At 41.8% G+C, this 21,268-nt stretch overlaps 2 protein-coding genes across 2 annotated transcripts in view; both read left to right on the forward strand.

The window, feature by feature from the left end:
• Window positions 1-69: 69 nt before the first annotated feature.
• Window positions 70-13,439, forward strand: GMFB (glia maturation factor beta). Its single transcript, XM_085315117.1, has 7 exons — window positions 70-183; window positions 1,913-2,009; window positions 2,540-2,589; window positions 3,531-3,580; window positions 4,652-4,734; window positions 6,945-7,018; window positions 9,511-13,439. The coding sequence occupies exons 1-7, from the start codon at window positions 181-183 to the stop codon at window positions 9,580-9,582; spliced, it is 429 nt and encodes a 142-aa protein (XP_085171243.1). The 5' UTR covers window positions 70-180; the 3' UTR covers window positions 9,583-13,439.
• A 6,788-nt stretch (window positions 13,440-20,227) lies between these two features.
• CNIH1 (cornichon family member 1) overlaps window positions 20,228-21,268 on the forward strand; it is a 9,040-nt gene continuing 7,999 nt past the window's right edge. The window contains exon 1 of the mRNA XM_085314981.1: window positions 20,228-20,319. Coding sequence (XP_085171107.1) covers window positions 20,228-20,319 — 92 coding nt within the window. The remainder of the gene's footprint in view (window positions 20,320-21,268) is intronic.

Here is a 21,268-nt window from a genome sequence, read left to right on the forward strand (position 1 = left end):
GGCCGTGCTGATTGGATGGGGGTGGGGGGAAGAGAAGGGGGCTCCGCCGCGCAGGCGCAGTGGGCGCAGTTCAGCGAGGCGGCGGCAGCAGCAGGAGCAGCGGGTGGCGGCGGCGGCGGCGGCGGCTTCCGTTGTTGGCGCGCGAGCGGCGGGAGCCGGGCGGTTGGGCGCGCGCGCAAGATGGTGAGCGGAGCCCGGGGGCGGAGGGGGCCGCTGAGGTGGGAGCGGCGCCGCGGCGGGGTCGAGGTGGGGCCTGGCAGGGGGGGGGGGGACGCGCCGCTCCAGGCGAAGCTTGATGTCGCCGTGTGTTTTGCAGGCAGAGCTTAAACTTCTTTCAGGAATTTGCACTTGGGCGGCTGCGCAGGCACGGCCAAGGCGGCTGCTCCGCTGGAAGAGTGCGGAGTCTTATCCCGGGTCCGCAGGGCTGGCAGAAATGACCCCTTCACGGGTGGGAGGGGAAGGCGCTTCGTGTGGAACAGGGCTTCACCCTTGGGCRCAGCCCCTGAGCTCTTCTGAAGTAGAAACCTCCTGAAACAGCGAGAGCGGATATTGACGGCTGTTGTGGATGTGAGGGAGGCAGAAAAAAAGTCTTTAAAACTTACAGAGACCAAGCAAAAAAGTGAAGGCTGCACCATGGTGTCTGACCTTAAAATAATAGAGTCCTGTCACAACAGAGCCTGATTGCCTCTCTGGCCGTTGTGAGGGAGCAGASACAAGGCCTTCTGCCAGTAGTTGGTGAAGGTGCAAGTTTGTTGGGAGTAATAATAAACATAATAGGATGTTTGCCAGTTGATTTTGAAAGTGGRGGAAGCAGAGCCACCTCTGTGCTTTTTGAGGAAACCTAGCAAACAATCAAGTACTCAAGTCGAGAAAGGTCTGATGAGCAGCCMGAACTCAGAGTTTAAACAGTAACTTTCTGACACGTAAGCTGTGATCTGTCTCGATGAAGARCTATTTAATAGACCTTGTGATTGTTTTGCAAGTATGTCTTTCACTGAGCTATTTTTCTTAAAGATGTCTTGAAATATAGCTACTTTGGCAGGAAAAGCTTGATGCCTTAAGAGTGTACAAGTACAATAATATGAGTAAGCTGGAGGTGGTAAATCAGCTTGTCTTCTCAGGCTGGCTTGCAGCTCTATCTGTAATGATAGGAGTTGGTTGTATGTATAAAATGTTGCTCCGGAAATGGCAGTGGTTGGTCTGGTACAGTTAAAAATTGCATATATAATGGAAGAAAACCTGCAGCGTTGCTTGTGAAATAATCATTTCCTTCCCCATCTTCAGTGTGATGAGTAATATGTTACTTGGATATTCTGAAAACTTGGAGTTAGTAATTAAACACATGAGGGGGAAATATGCTAACTTATTGATTAAAATGTTTAATTAAATGCTTCTTGCATGTGTGCAAATCTCAAGCTCAGTTAATACTTCTGAGGGTAAAAAGGTAGTGCCCCTCGGTTAGAGTCTGCGTTCTTCTGAAATACTAATAATAGCTCTTAGGACTCTAAATCTTTAAATTATTTTAACCACTTTACTACTACCTTAAGGGACTCTGATATCAGAACTCATCTTGACAAATGCACTATAAATTTATGTCTAAGAACTATGTTGCAGAAATAGGAGTCCTTCATAAGATAAATATTTCAGGGTAACCTGACTTTAGGAACAGCTAATAAAGTATATGGCTTTGAGACAGGGTAATAGAACAGATAAGTGTTCTGTTCTTTGTGTTAAAATCTGCTTTCATCTGTTTTTCTGGATTTTGTGTGTTTCTGAGACTTGCAATAGGTTGCAAGTAGTTCCACTTCAATAGCGTTTGTCCTGTGCACACATGCATGACATCTTTTTTTTTCTATTTTACTTGAAAGATTTCCCTCATCTTTCCCTCTCTTCTGCTATTTCCTTTTTGTAGAGTGAATCTCTGGTGGTTTGTGATGTTGCTGAAGACCTAGTGGAGAAACTGAGAAAATTCCGGTTTCGTAAAGAAACCAACAACGCTGCCATTATAAGTAAGTTAAAAACATTACTGGCGAAAGTTGCAAGGTCTTGCAGAAAATCCTATCTCCTCTCTTCCTTCCCATGTAATTTTGCTCCTGCAACAGCTAAATGTGATTCAAGAAGACTGCTTCTAGTATATGCTTCAGTATATCCCGTCTTCTCTGTAATTTTAATAATAACGTAATGCTATTCTTATGAAACGAGACTTGTCGTCTTTTGCTTTTAGCGGAGTATTGATACTTACATGTAGCTTGAACTCTGTAGTCCTGAAGTAAGAGACTTTGACATTTCTGTCTTTGAAATTTGAAAAAAAGAAATATTGCAATGAACAGCACTTAAATTGTGTGCTTCTTGACAGAAAAAATTTTGTGAAATCATGGGATAGGGACTGAGGAACAGAAGGGAAACACAAGGACTGCTGGGGGAATATWAAAAGCTTCATCCATACATTGTATAAAATGATGGCTGGACAACAGTTAAAATGTGGGTGGATGTAAGCATCTTTGTATAAAAAATTGATCTGTTTTATTTTGATTTATAGTGAAAATCGACAAGGATAAACAGCTGGTGGTACTGGATGAGGAGCATGAGGTTTGTTAAATGAATTGTAAATAAGAGTATCTTCAGCCTGCAATGTATTGTTGTCTCTAAGGTACTGCCTTAGTTTCAAATCGTTATCAAACACTTAATCTAATTTGGGTCATGAACTTATTTAAATGCATGGTCACTCTGCATGTAAAACACAGCACTATTAATAGTGGAACTTTGCAGAAGCAATTGAATTGACTAATTAATTGCACAAAAATTAATTTAAAGCTATTAAAACATAATGCTGTATGTAGAAAGCATCCTTTGGCACCTGTTAGCTTTTTGAAGAGATTTCTGCTGCATTTCCATGTTGATCAGCATTTTGACTCTGAACTGATTTGCCATCAATTAGAAGCTAGCATTGCTAATCCTTTGCAGACACTAAATATGATAGGTGGCATAATAGGGTCAGCCCAGTGTGTAGTGTTTCTTGWTGATACATGGGGCAAAATTAAATCCTTGGCAGGGATTTGAGTATTAGAGCTCTTATTCCCTAGAATATAGGAGTTAATGTAACATCTGAAGAGAATAGGGACTTTGTTTGCTTAAGAAGGAAGGACTGAATTTCCAAAAGCACCATTTATGTAGCTGATTTTAACAGATAATCTTTTGGGTGTTCTTTGTTCTGTTTAGTAGTAAAGTTAGAAAAGTAGAGTAGCTGCCAGCGTAATCAAATAGGGCCCAAAATGTTTTCTAAACTCATTATGCATAAAATAGGGATGACGATTCATGCTCACGTTAATCCTGTTTAGTCATAGGAATCTATTAACAGACAAGTTTTCCTAAACTGCTCTTGAACAGTTTACCAGAGATTGTTATCAGTTAAACTGTAGATATGTATCTAACTTAGAGCGGTTTCACTATTCCATTGTTCTGTTTCAGCCTTCATAGTACATAATTGCAAGTTAATTTGTTCAAATATTGCTTGTGTTTAATGTTACCAGGGTATTTCTCCTGATGAGCTAAAAGATGAGCTGCCTGAGAGACAACCTCGATATCCTTCTTATGTTGCTGGCATTTGGTCTCGTTCATTSCTGGAAACTGTTCAAAATGTTCCAAGCTGGACCTCACTTTTTCTATGCCAATTCTTGCCTGTAGTGCAACTCTACTAATGTTCTATTTGTGAAGTAACATAAGGATAAGCTCTCGTGAGGCACTGAGCAATTGTGTCCCACTTTGTAAAGACTTGTTTTAAAAAAAATGACTGATAACCCTTGAGCCTTTGCTGGGATTTAACTTCCCCTAAATGTTACAGAATTTAGTTTTAAAGGAAATAAACTGAAGTCATGCTACTGTTGATGTCAAGAAATGAGTAAAGTATACCAATTTTGTATGTGGCTCCTTATAGATACAGAAAACTGCCTGTGTAACTTAAGATAGGTTTTGATGATTTCTTAGTAAGTGGCCCATGCTATTTTACTGTTGTAACTGAACCACACGCTCCTCCCAAAAATCAGGGAGGAATTCCCATTCTCCTCAGTGGCTGGCTGGGTGACATTATTCTGGATGCCATGCTTAATCTTACATTATTCTGGATGCCATGCTTAATCTTACATTATTCTGGATGCCATGCTTAATCTTACTTTTCACGAACATAGTGCAGTAAGAGGCTATACAGGAAGAATCTTGACTAAAACAAAAAACCTGAAACAAAGCAGTGCTAGGTCTTCAAGGAACAAATTTGACTTTCATTAAGTTAAAAACTTACTGGTGGGCGTGGGAAGTCTTTTTACAAAGGTGAGGGAAGGACTGTTTGCAGTGGAAAGAGTGGGGTTGTTTTTAGCCCTCTAATGTGATGTGAAACAGCAATACGGAAACAGCCTTTGCTCTCAGATGTGGGAGGGATTGGTAAAGAAAAGTGAGGTCTGTTCTGAAAGTCAAATGTGGATCTGAAATAGTAGATGAAAATGAAGATAGAGAACAGTGAGACTACTTACCAAAGTCAAAGCATCTGCTAGAATGCAAGACTGAGGGAAACCTTTGTGCCTACATTAAGCTCTGATAACTGAGGGTTATAGCCTAGGAAAAATCATTGATTTTTAGTTTCTTTAACCTCAGAAAAAACATTCATTGTGTATAGTTACAAGTATCAGCATGAAGATGGAAGAGTTTCTTACCCATTGTGCTTTATCTTCTCCAGTCCAGTTGGTGAGTGAATGTTGTGAATGATAGCTACTGTGTACTGTAAAMACGGAATGTTTTTTGCTATAGAAGGTAAAGTGAGTGCTTAGTGTTCAAACAGTGATTCAGATAGTGGAAGATAAACTTACTTAYGGTGGTACTGGAATCAAGACATTGTAAAGCTGCAGTGTTAGCTGGAGACTGTCTTTGGTAAAGAGGAATTTCTGGTGTAATAGCTCCATCCTCACTGTCAGCTTGTTGCAAGTATCAGTACTTACATCTGTCTACCAAATCTCCTTAGTTGCTAGAGGTTCTCATTGCATTTGGGGTTTGCATCTAGAGCTCTTAGGAGGAAGTAGGGTAGAAGAGATCTCTTCTCCATCTTCCTCTCTTTCCCCCACCCCCAATAATTTCTGAAGGTGGAACAGAAATGTTAGTTCACTGTATAGCCTTCCAAAAGGTGTGCCCACTGTTCTTGGTAACCTGCTCAGCAACATACTGATGTAAACAAAAGAAGCCTGGAGCACTCTGCATCTATTCATGTAGATTTACCTTAACATGTTTCTTGTCTACCTTTCCCCAAATCTTGGAGAATCCTTGAAATATGTTCTGAGCCTGGTCTGGTCAGGAGTAAGGAGAGACCTGCAAATCACCACCTCTTTTGCTGAAGGTTCCTGGTTACCTCTGTCCTCTTGCTATTTTGGTAAAGTGATTGAGTGGGAAGACAGTCCTCTCATCCCCAATAGGGCATGGGGGGACAAGCCCCTGCAAAAGGGATTTGGATAAAACAGGACTCAAGGGGTTTGGCATGGAATTATCAAGGGAGATTTTTCCTGGGGGCCTGTGTGTGATGGGCAGCAAAACTGGATACCTCCAAACACTGCAGTGACATGCAGATGCAAAGGCCTATCGCAGCTTTGAGGGTGGAGGAGAATAGTGCTCTGTAACTGAGATCTGGGCAGGTGAATGTGGTGCGGTGGGCAGCCAGTGCTCAGAGAGAAAAACTGGAGCCTTAAATTGTCCCAAGTTTATTGACTAGTAGCAGCTTCTGCTGCCATTACAGCGATCCTCAGTATAGATCAGACTGCACTGGGAACTGTGTAATTTTAATAGAAATCAAATAACTTGTGACTTGATTTGGACTTTACAGAGCTGAATTGCCCTTATAGCTTCCATCTATGTGTTCTGAATTGTAATAGGGTAGCTTTCTGGTATTACTGGATTATCCTTGTTATCCTCTAGAAGAGGATAAATTGATTGCAATCATATCCTTCTTGGAGCTAGAATAACCAGGCAGGTAAGAGTTTAGCAACTAGTGAGCATATTTGTAGTTACCAGAGCATCTCTGTACAAATGTTGCGGGTGTATCTTTCTCCTTAGAAGGATGTTCCGAAAGTTGGAACAGCATCTTCCTGGAAGACCTTGAAATAGCTGAAGCAAGTGAACTTGGAGTACTTCGTAGAAACAGACAATTTAGATAATGTTCTTTATGGTCTGTAGGATTTAAAACTGTACCCATACCTAAACTTCTAAACAAGAAAAAAATTCTGAAGAAAAGGCAGCTATCTTTTTGTTAATATTTCTGTTTCAAAAAATATTCTGCCAGCAAAAGTTAGTGGTCAGACTGATGCCGGAGTCATAAACAAGAAACTATAGATTGGTTAGACTTCTAGCTGAATGTCAAGTGTGATTGAAGTTGCTCTGCTTTGCATTCAGCAAAAAAAGTAGCTTTGAGCTGCTAGTTCTGCTGGAGGGTTTGGGGGAGAGAATAATGGTATAAACAGGTATGGTATGTTTTCAGGCTGATTCCAGTTCAGATGCATGTTCTATTCCGAGCTATATAAATGTAACTAGTGCAGACACGGAAATCTTCTAGAAGTAGCAGGAGGGTGAAGAACTTAATGTGGTGTAACTGGCACACTACTGTAGTGACAGGAGGTAGTAGTTTGTAGTGTTTTGTTGGCTGTTTATTCTGAATTGGAATTAAAGTTTGCTGCAATGTTTGATACCAGGTCTAAGCAGAAATATAGGTGTGTGTTGAAACCAGTTCAACCTACATGACTATAACCAGCAAATGCTTTTCAAGTATGAAAGTAAGAACAAGGGTGATACTGTATATAAAGAATTAGGTCACCTCTTCTGCATGGAGACTCAGCTTTTGAGTTGGATTAAAAATCTGCTCTTTGAAATACTGCAGTTAAAATATCTAAATGCAATCTCTTCTTTCACAACTATAGGATGTAAGCCTGAACAGCAGATGATGTATGCTGGGAGCAAGAATAAGCTTGTACAGACAGCTGAACTCACTAAGGTATAAATGACTATTTGAAATAACTGTCTTCCCCTTAAATGCAGGCTTCAGAAGTTGTTTTTCTGTCTTACTGAACCTAACACAAGAAGGATATTATGAGACTTCAAAATAAGAGTGAACAGATTCTGTTTCAGGAAGACGGAAGAAAGGAGCATATGTAGGAATTTTTGGAGTTGTAAGGGACAGGAAGAAGAAAAATGTTCTCTGAGACCAAAATGCCTTTCACTGGGGTGGGTATCTTCACTTGGAGAAACTAATTTATTGAGAAGAACAGACTGAAGTCTGGTGTAGTATGGACTTGTCTGCTGTATGCTTCATGGTTTGTGGGATTGTGTACTTACAGAATCATAGCATTCAGAATTTATGTCTACATTGGAAGCAAGAGTGAAGGCAGTTGCAAAAAACTTACTGCTTGACTTTGTGTTAGTATGTACCCGTGTTCGGTACATATGTACCAAAGCTATTGGTTACATGACAGAACCTTTTCCTGATGGGTAAAAAATTTATTAGAAGATAGAATAGAGCTTAGACAGCAAGTCTAAATATTTGTAAGTAAAACGTGCCAGTTGCTGAACATCTGTAAACCTTCCTCTGTTTGCTTTCTCCACCCTGACACCAGAAGAAATCACTGCGTTCACTAAGCATAGGTTTGCCTATTAAAGGAAAAATAGTTGCCTAATTGTCATCTTGGAGGTCTCTTGAAATTTTTGCTTAATTAGCACCTAAATTTCTCAAGGTTTTAGTTTCAACTAGTAAAGGTACATAGATCCAATGGTCACTTCATTTTTTTTCATACAATATAGAATGATTTCATTATTCTTTTTATCTTCCTTATGCTGACTAGGTTCTTTAACATCCTGGTAAAAATGTATATTGGGGCAGGGGGAATATTGTGAACTTCCACCTCATCTAGAGGTGCTTGTAAGAAAGGACCACTTAGTGAGAAGGAAGTTTTGAGGAAAAGAAGGTGAAAGCCTGGGGACCTGCTRTATTGTACTTAGTATCACTTGTCAAGTGGGCAGAGTTCAAGCTGAAAGGCTTTTGAATGAAAGCCCAGATTAGAGGCATGTGATTATCTTCCTTCTGCAGCTGACAGTCCCCTGCATCCAGCACAGGTTGTTTACTTGCTCTTCAAATGTGCTTTATACTTGCCCTTCCCTGAGCTGTGTTTCATTCTAGCTCATGCTGTGACTTCCTCCTAGTGTGATTTCTGCAGTGATTCAACTGAGTCCTCATATTTTTCAATGGCTTGTGTATCAGCTTGGCTTCTGTTAAGCTATAGTACTTAATGCTGGAATACTGAAATYTGGGGTTTATATTCCATATTTTACTTAGTGATCTGCTGCTATCAACTGATATATTGATTTATTGTCCTAATACAAGAATCATTGTGCAGAGACTATTCCAGCAGGGATGGGAAATGAGAAAAGACACGAAATCTAAATTATTTCTTAAAGAAGATTGAAATTGTAAAATGGATAAGGACCAAACAGCAGGTTTACTGAGTTTGAGTCTTCTAAAACTCTTCATTCTGTCAGCCTTAGCATGCTTTTTGCAGCTAGATACCCTATACACTTGAAAAGACAGRTAGTTGATTTAGTACTAGAAATAGCTTTATTCTGATATGGTCAGAATAGTAACAGCAGTCTCAATTTTGTTGCTTTCATTGCCTAGCAAAACACTTCCCAAGGCCTGTGGATTTGCAAAACTTATCTACCTCTTCTGAAAAAKATGATCCTCTGGTGAGGCATCCCAAAGACTGCATTTAGTAATACCCTTCAAGAAAGTTTAAGTTAATTCTGTATCAAAATAGTCACTTTCCCATATGGAACATAAAGAGTATATTGTGGTTTTGGTCTCATTTTCAAGACTGTTAGGGTTATACTTTTTTGTGTGTGTGTGCGCGCAAGTCAAAAAAAAAAAAAAAAAAAAACTTCTATTCTGAGGTATAACCCAAGTCTGTTTTCTTTTTAGGAAAGCAAAATGTGCTACTGTAGTATGGATGTATTTCTGTTCAAAGCAGAATAACTGTTTTGATTTGAGCAAACTTCCTGATCTTTGGGGTTAAGTCAGGCCAGAAGTTAAATTCATTTTTCAGTCTTCAAGTGGGTGATCCTCTTGCTCTAAGAGTTAAGGAATTCCAGATAAGAGATGGTGCTGTTTCAAAGTAACTGAACTTGTCATGCTTGTGCTGTTCTCACAGATGTTCTTGAACAAGAAAGAAGCCTAGAAATAGGAATTACGGAATTCCCCCCTTGTTCAAGTTAGATTCTTGCCACTTAAGGTCTTGTATATTTTCCACTTGCTGTTACTCTAAAATATTAACTGATATTTTCAAGAAAGCGGATGAGAACTCTTAATTTAGTTACTGGCTTATTACAGGTATTTTAAAATCCACAGATAACTTGTGTGGGAAGGTATWGATTGCATCATATGCTTATCCTTTTTGAGTACAGGCACCTTGGATATTTATACAATACAATTTTGTTTAGGTATTTGAAATAAGAAATACAGAAGACCTAACTGAAGAATGGCTGCGTGAGAAACTGGGCTTCTTCCATTAAGAAAACCTCTGTAATAAGTATTTATGTACCATCCTGATAATACTGGAACCAGACATGAATACTTACATCTAAAAATGCACTGTATTTACATCTGTCTTCTGCAGTACATCTCTTGTGCAAAGTTTGTGCAAAGAATAGCAGATCTGTCTCCTTGAAGTAACAAATCTTTGCAGGTGTTTCCTTATTTGTACCTGTTAAAGGGAATATTACTCTGCAGGGACTCCTTTTGCACTCTTGTGATTAATATTTCTATGATTAGAATAGTTCTGAATTTATAACTATCTACAAACATAATTTGGAAGCTGATGCTAACTTTTTCTGAGCTACAAATGCATCCTTATGATGTATGCTAGCCACTTATATGCAAAAATTGTGTAGTCACGTACTTGTCAGACTTTTTGACTTCATGTCTTCTGAATTTTGCAAACTAGTCCCTGGAAGTATTTAGCATTAAAGACAAAATCTCCATACAACGAACCCATCCATCTACCCTTCCATTGAGTCCCTATGAACTTTTCCAAATTCCTGGAACAAACACTTTTGTCATTCCACTGATTTCTCAGTTGACTGAGTCAAATTTTACTAAATTTCAGGGCAAAGCTTTGACTGTCCAGTTCTCGTGCTGTTATAGTCTTACAGGAACTAAATGATAACAAAGGGCTGAATTACGACTCTGGTTACTCTCACACCAGATGTCTTGCATATATAACTTACTACACTGTTAAGAAGTTTACCTCTCTGCTCATTGCTTTTATATAAACACCTGGTAATACTGTGTGCCTTTAATTTGTTAGCTTTAAAACRACCTAAGGATTTTACACTGCCACTTCTTACAAATTTGGTAGAAACTTTGTTAAAGATTCAAAGTAATACTTTTTCCTAGTGCCTAGTGCTGCAGTTGACATCTGTTAAAAGCTAACCTCATTTTCTTTGAAATTCCAGTCATCTGCTCCGTTTGTAGGAGTCCAGGAAGTTAAAGCTTTTCATGATATTGAATGATTTATATCTTTTTTTTTCCGCTTTAAAAGTTGACTATACATAACTATGGAGTATTTTAATGACAGTCTTTTAACTTTCTTAACTGCTTGTTGGCCAAAATTACATTCCACTTTTACATAAGTGATAATTTGATTTTGATTTATTTRCGGTTCATCTCTTTGAAACAGCAAAGATTCTAATGTGAAAATAGTATTTAACTTTTATAAACGACCAGTCTTTTTACAGGTCTGTTTTATATTGAGTAGAATAGTTCTGATATGTGACATCATGTTCAGCGCATGCAGTGGCAAAAGGAGTACTCATGTGACAGTATCTCACAATCTAGCTCATGAGTGTTTGTCGTGCTACTGAATTAAATATCTGTGGAAGAGCAGCTTCCTGTTGATAACAACGTACCTTAAAGTACAGCTGCCCTAACATCTGTTTTCAATGAATGCAGTGTTAAATTGAGGCCAGTATTTCATGCTGTGAAACCTGTGCTGAAGGAAGGTGTGTGAAAATGTATGTTGTGTTAGTCTTAAGACATCCACCTAAGATCACATGGAATTCACTTGCAGGGGTTCTCAGTGTTGGCAAATCCCTTCTTAGTTTCATGTTACTGCTCAGTCATTTGTATACAAATCTGACCTGGGAGGAGCTCTTCAAAATGCAGATGTTAAGATCTGATTAAACTGATCTTTCAGTGCAGGAAATAATTTTGCTTGTAACTAAAGGAAATAAGATTTCTGCATTAACATATTGAACTGGAACAACACTGATTTCTCTGGACAGAAAATATTGATTATGAAACGGTTACTTGATCGCTCTGTACTACAGATCAATAAAAACAACACCTTTTGTGACAAGCTTGTATAAATAAGACTTTGGTTTAAGGATTGGTGTCACTCTAAGCATCCATCTTAAAACAGCAAGAGTCTTGTTTTGCTGGTATTGTGCTAAAGGTAAGACATGTCGAAGCACAGAGTGAGCGGATAGCTGCCACTTGTAATGTTCAACTTGATTTACAGTGGGGAGAACTGGATTAATAATCTTTGTCATTGTACTTTGTACACTGGTGGGCTGCCAGCATCCAGCTGCTGCTTGCACAGGGCTTGGCAAAAGTACTTGTAAAAGGGGCCTCCCTTTAAGGGGGGGGGAGCTGCTGCAGTCAGATTAAATTTAATTCTGCATCTCTGGATCACTGTGCCTTTTGCCAAGCAAATACTGCTGCTTACGGCTTTATCAGTGTACTGGAAGTCTTCATTCTGAGACTACTCAAAGGGAACGATCTCTTCCCTTTGATGTTCTTGTTTCCTCCACCTAAAGACTTTSTGCTTTAGCCTCTGCCCCTCAAGTCTTCTAGAAAGCAATCAAATCCTGTTGAGAGCTTTCAAGCCCAGAGTCTTGTGAAAGATAGTGTTGATGCTGCTCAGCCCACCAGTACTGTTCTTCAAGCTGTGTTACTTGGTAGTTGTACCTCCTTCCCTTCTTCTCTTGCCTCTGCTGTGGAACTGAGGAAGCAGCTGCAGGTAGCTGAAGAATGACTATGCAGAGGATGTTTGCTGTTCTACACTCATTTGTGGTTTCCGTATTTTTAATGCAGTGTTCTGACACAACTGTCTGCTGCTACTTACTGTTCAAGGCTCTTGGTTTAGGTAGTAGTGTAAATTAGGAGGCCAGTAATGCTAAATTCATTAAGCAGAGATGTTAACTATATCAAACTTGTCCTGCACAAATACATGTTTTTCACAACATTTTCTCACCTTATCCTTAGAACTGCACTTTTGTTATTGCTGCTCCTTTAAGATGGGTGGGAAGCAGCTGTGTTCATGCTCAGAAGGCCAGTATGTTCTGACTGCGCTTTGCTCTTGATTTGCCTGTTTGTAATCATAATTTGTCTGAATTTTTAGATCTCTAAAGAGTGCTCAAATTGAAGGACAACCTAATTTATCTAATGCCACCTAGGTGAGCCTTTGTAGCTAAAGGTCTGAGAGTTGGTATTTTCCACTGTGAGCTGCTATTTTTCAGGAGTTTAAGTGGGCCGTAAAATTCTTGGCCTGAATTAAGCCTGAAGGCCTGTCGTAAAGAGAGTCTTCTGCCACAATCTGATTTGCTTTTAAATATTGARTAAGTGGCTGAGATACAGCTCTTGTAATCACGTTAATTGATGGTAAGGTGAGTTAAAGCATGAGTTTGCATGTTAGGCCATAAAATGGACTTGTAACATTTGAATATTTCTCACAAAAAATGTTTAAATGATGGTATTCGGTTTAAAAGTGTTTCTAGTATCATGAATGCTGTTTTTCAYCTGTAAAAGGAGGCAATAATGCAGGTGTTGACACCTTTCCACTTCTCCAAAGGAGCATCTTGTGCATTTGTACCATGATTCTGTTTTTGTATCTTAAACTGTAGAATAGCTAGTCCAGAACCAACATTAAATTGATATCAAGGGTCTGAGTCAAAAATGTAAAAGCAAGGGAGTTGATTCAATTCCTCACCTTAGTGTGCTCAGAAAAAAAGTTTTGAGCAGATTTTTTTTTTGTAATAAATACTTATAGTAAATGCAAAATGGAGGTGTAATGGGACCTGAGAAGGGATGCAGTGAAATTCTTGGTTTTGTTACATGGGTCAGACTTGATGCRGCTTACTGTGTGCTGTGACATGTCAGGGTTGGCACCAGTGCTGCAGATCGTGAAAGGTGTGAGAAAGGTTTGTGGCCAGTCTTGATAACTTGGCAATTCCGTGAAATTACCAGTAAACAGTACAACTTCCATATGCTGTTTAGTTTCTGCTAGTTCACATTGCATGTTTACTTTAAACCAAATCTTTTTTGCTAAGCATGGTGCTTGTATTGGTTTAAATAAAGTGTTTAATTAAAAGATTCTGTTCCCTGTRTTAATTGCAAAGTAGCCCATCTAGAATGAGGGTCTACGAGGGGGAAAGACATCAATATCAGGCGTGACTTTCTTCCTTTTCTTCCCAGAGTTTGCTTTGAACTTGTGTGGGATTCAGTCTGGAATATGCTTCCTCACTTGCTCTTCTACATGTAAAAATTCCTCCTCGCATCTTTTGCAAGGGTTGGCAGTAAGGGAGAGGGAAGGTAAACAACTGCTGGAGCACCATGGGGTGACTGCTRTCTCTGTCCACTGCTTTGCACCTTTGTGTCTCAAAATTCAGAGCTGTGCATTACTCGGGTCACACAACAGCAAGGGGCTCTGGGGGGATTCTGAAATGCTGCTTAGATGTTCTTGTTGCAGCTTTCCCACAAGACCAACACTCCTGCATAATCTGGAGATCCAAAAGAAAACAGAGTGCAGGTGCCAACTGTCCTGCATTGCAGGACAGGGAGGCCCCATAGTTTGGAGGAGTCAAAGGAATTTAGTTCTGTCTTTTCCTTCTCATGGTTGTTGGCGCATGTATTCCCCTGCTTTTTACCTAAGCACACTAGGGTCACTTYATCAAAGCACTCCACCTTTCCTTCATTCCTGTTGACTGTTTCTTCTTTTCCTTGTTTTTTTTCTTTGGAGACTTTTTCTYGTTGAAAAAGCTATCAAAGGTAATCCAAACGTTAGTAGCTGACACCTATTTTGCTTCTGCCAGTGCTGAAGAATAGCATTAATGGACCACAGATTAAACGTCATGGAAGTTAAACTTTTCTTTTTTCAGRTGAGAGCAACCTTTTGTAAATCTAACAGCTCTTTGGTGGACTTGATGCACAGCTGGTTCAGTACATCTGGCTAATGAATGACTTCTTGGTCACCTAAGTATGTTACAGCTTTTGCCAGAAGCTCTGAAAAAATAGCTAAACTGCTRTGGAAGAACAGTCCTCTCAAGAGGAAGAGCGGCTGGTTAAAGGTGCGTGTGTGGGGGGGAGGTTAGGAACGAATAGTTCTCAGGAGAGAGAGGCCACCTGCAGTCCTGTGACATTTTCTGTTCATTGAATATGTGTATCTAGAAAATAACGTAGTAGTTTACTGATACTAGTAGATCATTGAGATAGTGAAAACAAAAGCTGACTAAAAATAATTGCAGAAAGAGCTAGGGATATAAAGAGTGGTTGCTTTAATTCAGGAAAGGTGTTTGGCTTGTAATAGCCGTATGAGAAGAACAGTTGTGTGCGCTCGGCAACAGACAGAGAAGGGAACGAGAACGAAGCGGGAAACCTCCGCGCAACAGTGCGGACTTGCAGTGCGTGCGCGGCCTGAACGGCACCCGCAGCTGGAGCTTGCTCTTCCTGGTGTACGAGCAGACGGCTTGGCGGGGGCTAGGAGGAGTTTGCTAAGGGGATCCCGTGACTTGGCAGGGCCTTGGGTGGGGACAGTGCAGACGAAAAAGGAGAACAGAGAAGCGCAGCCAGTTTTGGAGCTGGGGCCAGAAGCGTCCGCGTGCGCCAGGGTCTCYTGGCAGCAAAAGGCTCGGGGGTTAGTCTCCTGCAAGGCTCCTGTGTGGCAGCAGTGATGATTTCAGGCAGGCTTTACCCCTTGGACCGAAACTGGGATGTGTGGCCGGCGGGCCAGCCCCTGCGCTTGTGTKTTTGCCCAGTCGCGGTAGCTCCAGTTTGGGTGATGCCCCACAAACCCGCCTGCAGCAGCGGGACAGTCCTTGACACGTGTGTCGGGGCGGTGGGGGCACATCAGTATGTTAGAGACCTGACAGCTGAATGAAACTTTAGCCTGCTCTAGTTGGATCGTTCCTGTGTTACAGTAAAATACGTAACAAGACTTGCCAACCTCAAAAAAGGTGGCTGGTCGGGGGAAAAAATACAGATTAGTGCTCAGCTTCGTGCTCAGCAGCCCTGCAAAGTTGGCCACGGCTCCCCTGCCACTTCTCATAGGCTTTCTTCCATATCAGCTTTTGCTTCTGTTCGGACACGAAGGCTCTGCGATCTTCTGGGGATAACGGGCTGTCTGCTGCAATCGTGTATGCCCCYAGCTCGTGCAGCCTGGCCTCGGGCTGACTCGGCTTGGCACGCCTGCTCTATGCTCATAAAGTGGAGGAAATGATTTTAATATGTTTGCGGAGATTTAAATATATATGCCACTAAATTGCAATGTACATATAACTAAATGTAAATATTTTATAATTCAGTTAAGTGTCTTTTCACACCACAGGGGATTGTTTTCCCTAGACTGTTTTATAATGTTTCATTCTTTCAGGGACTGCAAAAATGTTCTCAGTTAACTAGTTCACCTGTGGTGGTGAGACATCTCATGCAGAATGTGATAAAGCTTAACTAAAACTCCCCTGATGGCTCTTGCAGGAGATGTGGCAGATGACAGCTGTAGTCCAGAAAGCCACTGGATGCGGAACAGATGTGAACACTGGGAAAACAGCACGACTGTCTTTCATGGCAGATTTGCTGCTGCAATGGGGAAGTCCTGTCAAGGCTTTTTACAGGCGCAATTACCCGTTCCTGCTGTTACGTGCCGTGGAAGGCAGCTCATAGCACAAATGCAGCTTCTCTTCCTTTTTCTGCAGTACTTGGCTCCCCAGCGATGTATAATGCGTGCTTGAAATSCCCAAGCCCAGCAGCATCTGCTGTTGTTGCCTCTTTTGAGCAGAAAGTGTAAAGAGTGTAAACAAAAACAGGGCAGGGGATGCTCAGTGCGAGGAACRGGGATGCCAGCTGTCCTGTGCCTTGGCTAGAGCTTTAGAAGGCAGAAGCACAGCAGAAATCCAGGGATCGCTGCCCTCGCTGAGCTGAGCAAGGAGCGAGAGAGATGTAGCGATTCTTGAGATGATGTCTCATTTTAAATATTCCCCTGTTGGAAAACACTGCTGGGTAACTGGAAGGAGAATGTGCCTGCCCCGCTCCCAGATGCAGTCCGTCTGGCCATCTGCTCTGACAGCAGCAAATCCTGGATTGATTTGTGAATGTGATTAATTCAGCTAGGATGACTGGATCAAGGGATCAGCTAGAGACAATATTTGTACCCTACTTCCAACTGTGAATGTGCAATTGTTTGCTTCAGAAGCACAAAACAAATTGTATAGCAGTATTACTGGAAGAATGGGAAAACTGATCCACTCTACAGCCCTTTTTTTCCTTAGATGGCCTCATTCCCGAGTCTGTAAGTAAAATCTAATGTAAGCCTGCTATCCCTGTCTATGAGCAGAGCTGTTCTCATTTTACAGACAGCTTCTGCATTTCGCTTTACTGATGCTGCTTTTCATTTCCTTGCTGGACTTCAGTCATAAGATCTTAGAGCTACTGGCTTAACTCCATCGTGTCCACCTGTCCTGGAGAGCCAGACACCGTGTGCGAGCCCATCCCTGCTCCTCATGCCCATGCTTACTAATGGGAGAGCTAGTACTGGGTTAGAGCCGGTGCAGAGCAGCCCATAAATCTGCATAAATCACAAGGCGGGTGAATGCTAGTGCCGACAGAGCCTTGAGCTGATCTGGTAATACAGATGCGGCTGGAGAGATCAAAAACAAGATTTCTGAAGGAATTTAGATGTGAACCAAGGCTTTTGGAAATCCTRTTTAGTGTGATTGAAGTGTCTAAATACCCATGGGCCCCCAAGGTCCAATACTGAAAGCCACATGGGCTGTTTGTGGAAGAAGAGAGAGACCAAAGTCTCTTGCATCACCTGCTGCCTTGAGTCTGCTGCCCAGATCTTCAAGGGTGCTACAGATCTTCTGGGACTCTCCAAGCTCCTTGAGGGAAGCTTCAGGTGCTGATAACGGGGTGGTGACTTTTGGCTCTTGATGAGACATCTGAGCTTTGAAGACCTTGGTTTTTGGTGCAAAGCAGGAACTGCCTGCCTCTTCTCCATCTTTTGGGCAGAGGCAGTAACGATGACAGCTCTGGGGAGTGAACGCCTCACTTTCTGTCCCACAAAGTTAGGAGCCCTGACTGCYGTGATGCCACCTCACTGCCATATCCAGCAATGACTGTTTCTACTACAACAATTAGCAGTGGAAATAATTAACAAGGAGGACTTTTTAAAAAGTTATCATTTGGTACCAGATGTAACGTCATCTGACAATATTGGTGCTATGGTTTCAACTTCTCTGTCTACTCAGATTGATACCGCTGCACTGGCTTATATTTGGATCACAATTTAAAAGCTATTTTTYAAAGAGCTAAGTCTAAGGATGGGATTTTCAAAGTCCTCACTGATGCAGTTAGGATAACACAGAGTATTTCTGAAAACCCTGCTTTTTAAGGAGAGGCCAAATCCTGAAATGCAGCTATAAAACAGTTTTTGAAAAAACAATTATCAGCCCCTTTGCCTAGTCACACACTGGTATTATACCCTAGGCACTGAATTGCAYGGATATCCATTAACAGGAGCTCTACAGAGCAAGAGAAAAACAAACCCTCTTGCTTAAAAGGTAGGTTGAGGATTTAGCCCATTAAAAGGAAAACTGTTGCCATCTGACAGTAAATATTGGGGAGGGATTGAGGCCACGAGTGGATTCCATAATCAGATGTGGTGAGATGCCTGGCAGCATCTGCATTTTGAAATTGAGTTTTAAATGTGACGTTTGTTTCTCTTGGGATTTTTTTTATGTGCAAATGAATTTATAACTTTAATTTGTTTACTTTGTCACATACGTAATAACAGAGTCTAAGCAGGGAGTCTAAAGATGGGTTAATTAGCTCAACAGCAAGGGATATTTGCCAGTTTGGAAGGRAGCTGGTGCACTTGCAGCTCCAGGGATCTTCTCGTCCTGCTGCTGCTGGATTAAGAGTGGTGAGCCAAAATCCTGATGCCTGATCTCATAAATGAGGTAAGTAAGTGCACTTCTGATCAAAGAGTTCTTGTTTCTTCTGGTGTGTATCTAAAGGTGTGTAGAAAGGTGACCCCTGCTAGACTGCACTAGAGGTATTTGGTGAGTCTATTCTAAATTGTATAAAAATACTCAAATTTTCCTCTCCTAAAGACCCAGTAAATGAAGTCTTTAATCTACTGAAGTCAGTATAAATTTTATTATTGAGCTTAACAGTATTAGATGCTGCCCTGGTATCTTTAACTGAAATCACTATTTTTTCAGGCATGTTATTTTTAACATTGAAGAAAGTGGTTCTCATGCATTAATAGCGTGATAATTCAAAGAAAACRCTCTCTGCAGAGCACTCTAGTCATGACCTGCCAGAGTCATCTATTCTCAGCTAAATCTTCTGTCTGAATAGACTGTATAACATGCTGAATTATGATTGATTATATTACTGTTTTCTGCTAAGAACAAATATTTAGAGGGATTTAAGATGAAGTGAATAGACACTGACATTTTCCCTTGGGATTCAAATCAGGATTAAACTCTGTGAGTCCAGAAAAAAAAAAGGAAATGCATTAAAAACTATCTGCTGTCTCCAGATCTCTGCTGTGTCTTCCTTATACAGATTTTTAAAACTACTTAGTGATTTTTACTTGGGACTTTTTTGCAAGGAAGAAGGCTCCTAACAGTCAGTTGTTGTGTGCTTAGAGGTCCCCCAAAAAACGAATGAAAGGAGAATTGATTGGTTCCTTTTCTACAGAGTCTGCTTTTAATTTCCTTTAAAAGACAATCTTTAAAAGATCTTAAAAAGACAATCTAGAATATAAGAGATCCTTCAATGAACAGCTCTTAGTGGTACAAAATTACATCTCTCCCCCATTTTTCCTAATAAAATAATGTATACAGGCATTGGAGCTAATAAAATGTTGCGTTCCTTGAGGATGCGCGTGCAAATCCACGGCTGGCAGGACACGTCTCTATTGCACAAACACATTCGCTTGTTCACGCGCATGCAGTTRGCAACGCAGCAGCACCATTGCTCGGTCACGTGCGGAGCAGGTCGTTTGGTTTCCTCTTCTTGCCCTATGTTGTAGCTAATACGGATCACATATCCTAATCCAAAAGCATCGGCATCCGTTTTACCCGGAGGGCTGTGAAGTCTTACAGCCGCCGCTGAGGGGCACCGACGTCCTCGGCGGCGGTACCGCTGGCAGCGGTCGGTGGCCGGCCCGCGCTCTAGGCGAACGCGGTGCTGTGCCGTAATCCTGCGGGGGGTCCTCAGGGCACGCGCAGGTGTCTTGAAGTGCAAGTGGCTCCACTTTTCGTRCCTTATCGATGAGCCTGGTGGCTTTTCGCAGGTCCTGGCGGGAAGCACTTCTCCTTTAGCAACAGAATTAGTGGATTTAGTGTTAGAGCAGCTCCACTTCCACAAAAATTTGCCTCGCCAGGGAAGCTCKAGATGGAACAGGCAAGCGGCGATGCTCGCTGTATCACAGTGTCTTTTTAAGCAGGTATTTGCCTTGAATGGACGCAGCTCTTCCACATCGCAGGGTAAGCCCCAGCGATCCCTCGTCCCCCCGCGCGGCTGCAGCCCYGCACACGTCCTCTCTTTGCTTCCCTTGGCTGTTCTGAGGTGAGCGGAGCCCCCGTTGCCTTAGGAAGAGCCTGAGAAAATGTGGAGCTCAAACAGCAGACGTGGCTCTGCCAGCAAAGCGCGGGCAAGCAGCCTCGGAGCCGGCAGGGCCGAAGAGCGCCCCGCGCCGCTGCCTCCCGCCGCTAAACGAGGGCCTGCTGGATGAAAGGAATAAGCAGTGCGCTAATAAATAAGGCCTAAGTTCTCAGAGAAGGCGTACTTAGGAAAAGGAGTTGTTGCAGGACCGCAGTTTGGTCACGTCGTGGTTGCAACTCTCTCCCAAGGAGCAAGGGACGGGAAACGGCCATGCGAGCGGCGGCAAACGCCGGCGCCGGGGTTGCTTTCGTCCTTATCTGGCCCTCGGCACCAARGTTTTCGGTAGCGAAAGGAAACCACGGGTGAAGGAAATAAAATACACCTGTTATTGTGAGACTAAATTAACTGCRTGTAAAGCTTTCTGGCAAATACCAGTGCAAAAATGTTATTTGTTATATGTCTGCTGTTAGTTTTATGGAAATGATTGCTTGCAATATTTGTCTGGGAGGGATGATTGCAGAAGTGCTACCCTGACTCTCTTTGTTTTATTGCAAGGTATTATGGCTTTAAAAYAGAAATGACTTTTATATAATTCAATTGAAGAAAAATACACGATGTTCTCAGACTATTTGTTTTCTCACCTCCTTGTTGCTTCTGTTTAGGGAAGGACCTGAATTGTATTGATTTTGGATTGTATGAAGTTGTTATCCTCTTCCCCCAGGGCACGCGCAGTTCTCTGCTCTCAAATATTTCTTCCAAACAGACATTCATCATGTGTTTTTTCCAGACATTCTTCATATGTTGTCTTATCAGATCATCCCCGCTGAAATAGCATCATTTTTATTGCTATTGCATGTCTGTCCTCCACATTTCTACCTGGAGAAAATATATGTTCTTTTTTTTTTTTCTTCTAGCTCTGAGTCAAATTCCGTTTTCAAGCCAGTTTTTGTTACCACTTCCTTGCTCTTCAGTTTCTTGGGTTTGCAAAGGCGCGAGGCGCCACGTCTCCTCCTTTAGAGCCCCGCGGTGTTTGCCAAGTCTTGCATTAACAAGCGCAATATTAGTGCGTTAGGAAAGGTCTGTATGTGCCACGTTAATACAACRCGGTATCAGCAGGTTGGGCCAAGTCCGTATGTGTCATATTAATAGAATATAGTAGTAATAGGTTAGGGAAGGTCCGTATATGCTGTTTTAATATAACGCGGGGTAATCCGTTAGGACGAGTCCGCGCGTGTCGTGTGTCAGGACACCGCGGTGTCAGCGCAGGTCCGCGGCGGCGGCGGCGGGGCGCGAACGCGGGTCCCCGGGGCG

The sequence above is a fragment of the Rhea americana genome, unplaced genomic scaffold, assembly GCF_003343005.1.
Source record: "Rhea americana isolate MKP2758 unplaced genomic scaffold, rheAme1 scaffold_42, whole genome shotgun sequence".
Lineage (NCBI taxonomy): Eukaryota > Metazoa > Chordata > Aves > Rheiformes > Rheidae > Rhea > Rhea americana.

Coding starts and splice junctions, on each gene's coding strand:
- GMFB (XM_085315117.1), top strand. Junction 2,010..2,539: donor CAACAACGCTGCCATTATAA/GTAAGTTAAAAA, acceptor TTTGATTTATAG/TGAAAATCGACAAGGATAAA. Junction 3,581..4,651: donor CTGCCTGAGAGACAACCTCG/ATATCCTTCTTA, acceptor CTCAGAAAAAAC/ATTCATTGTGTATAGTTACA.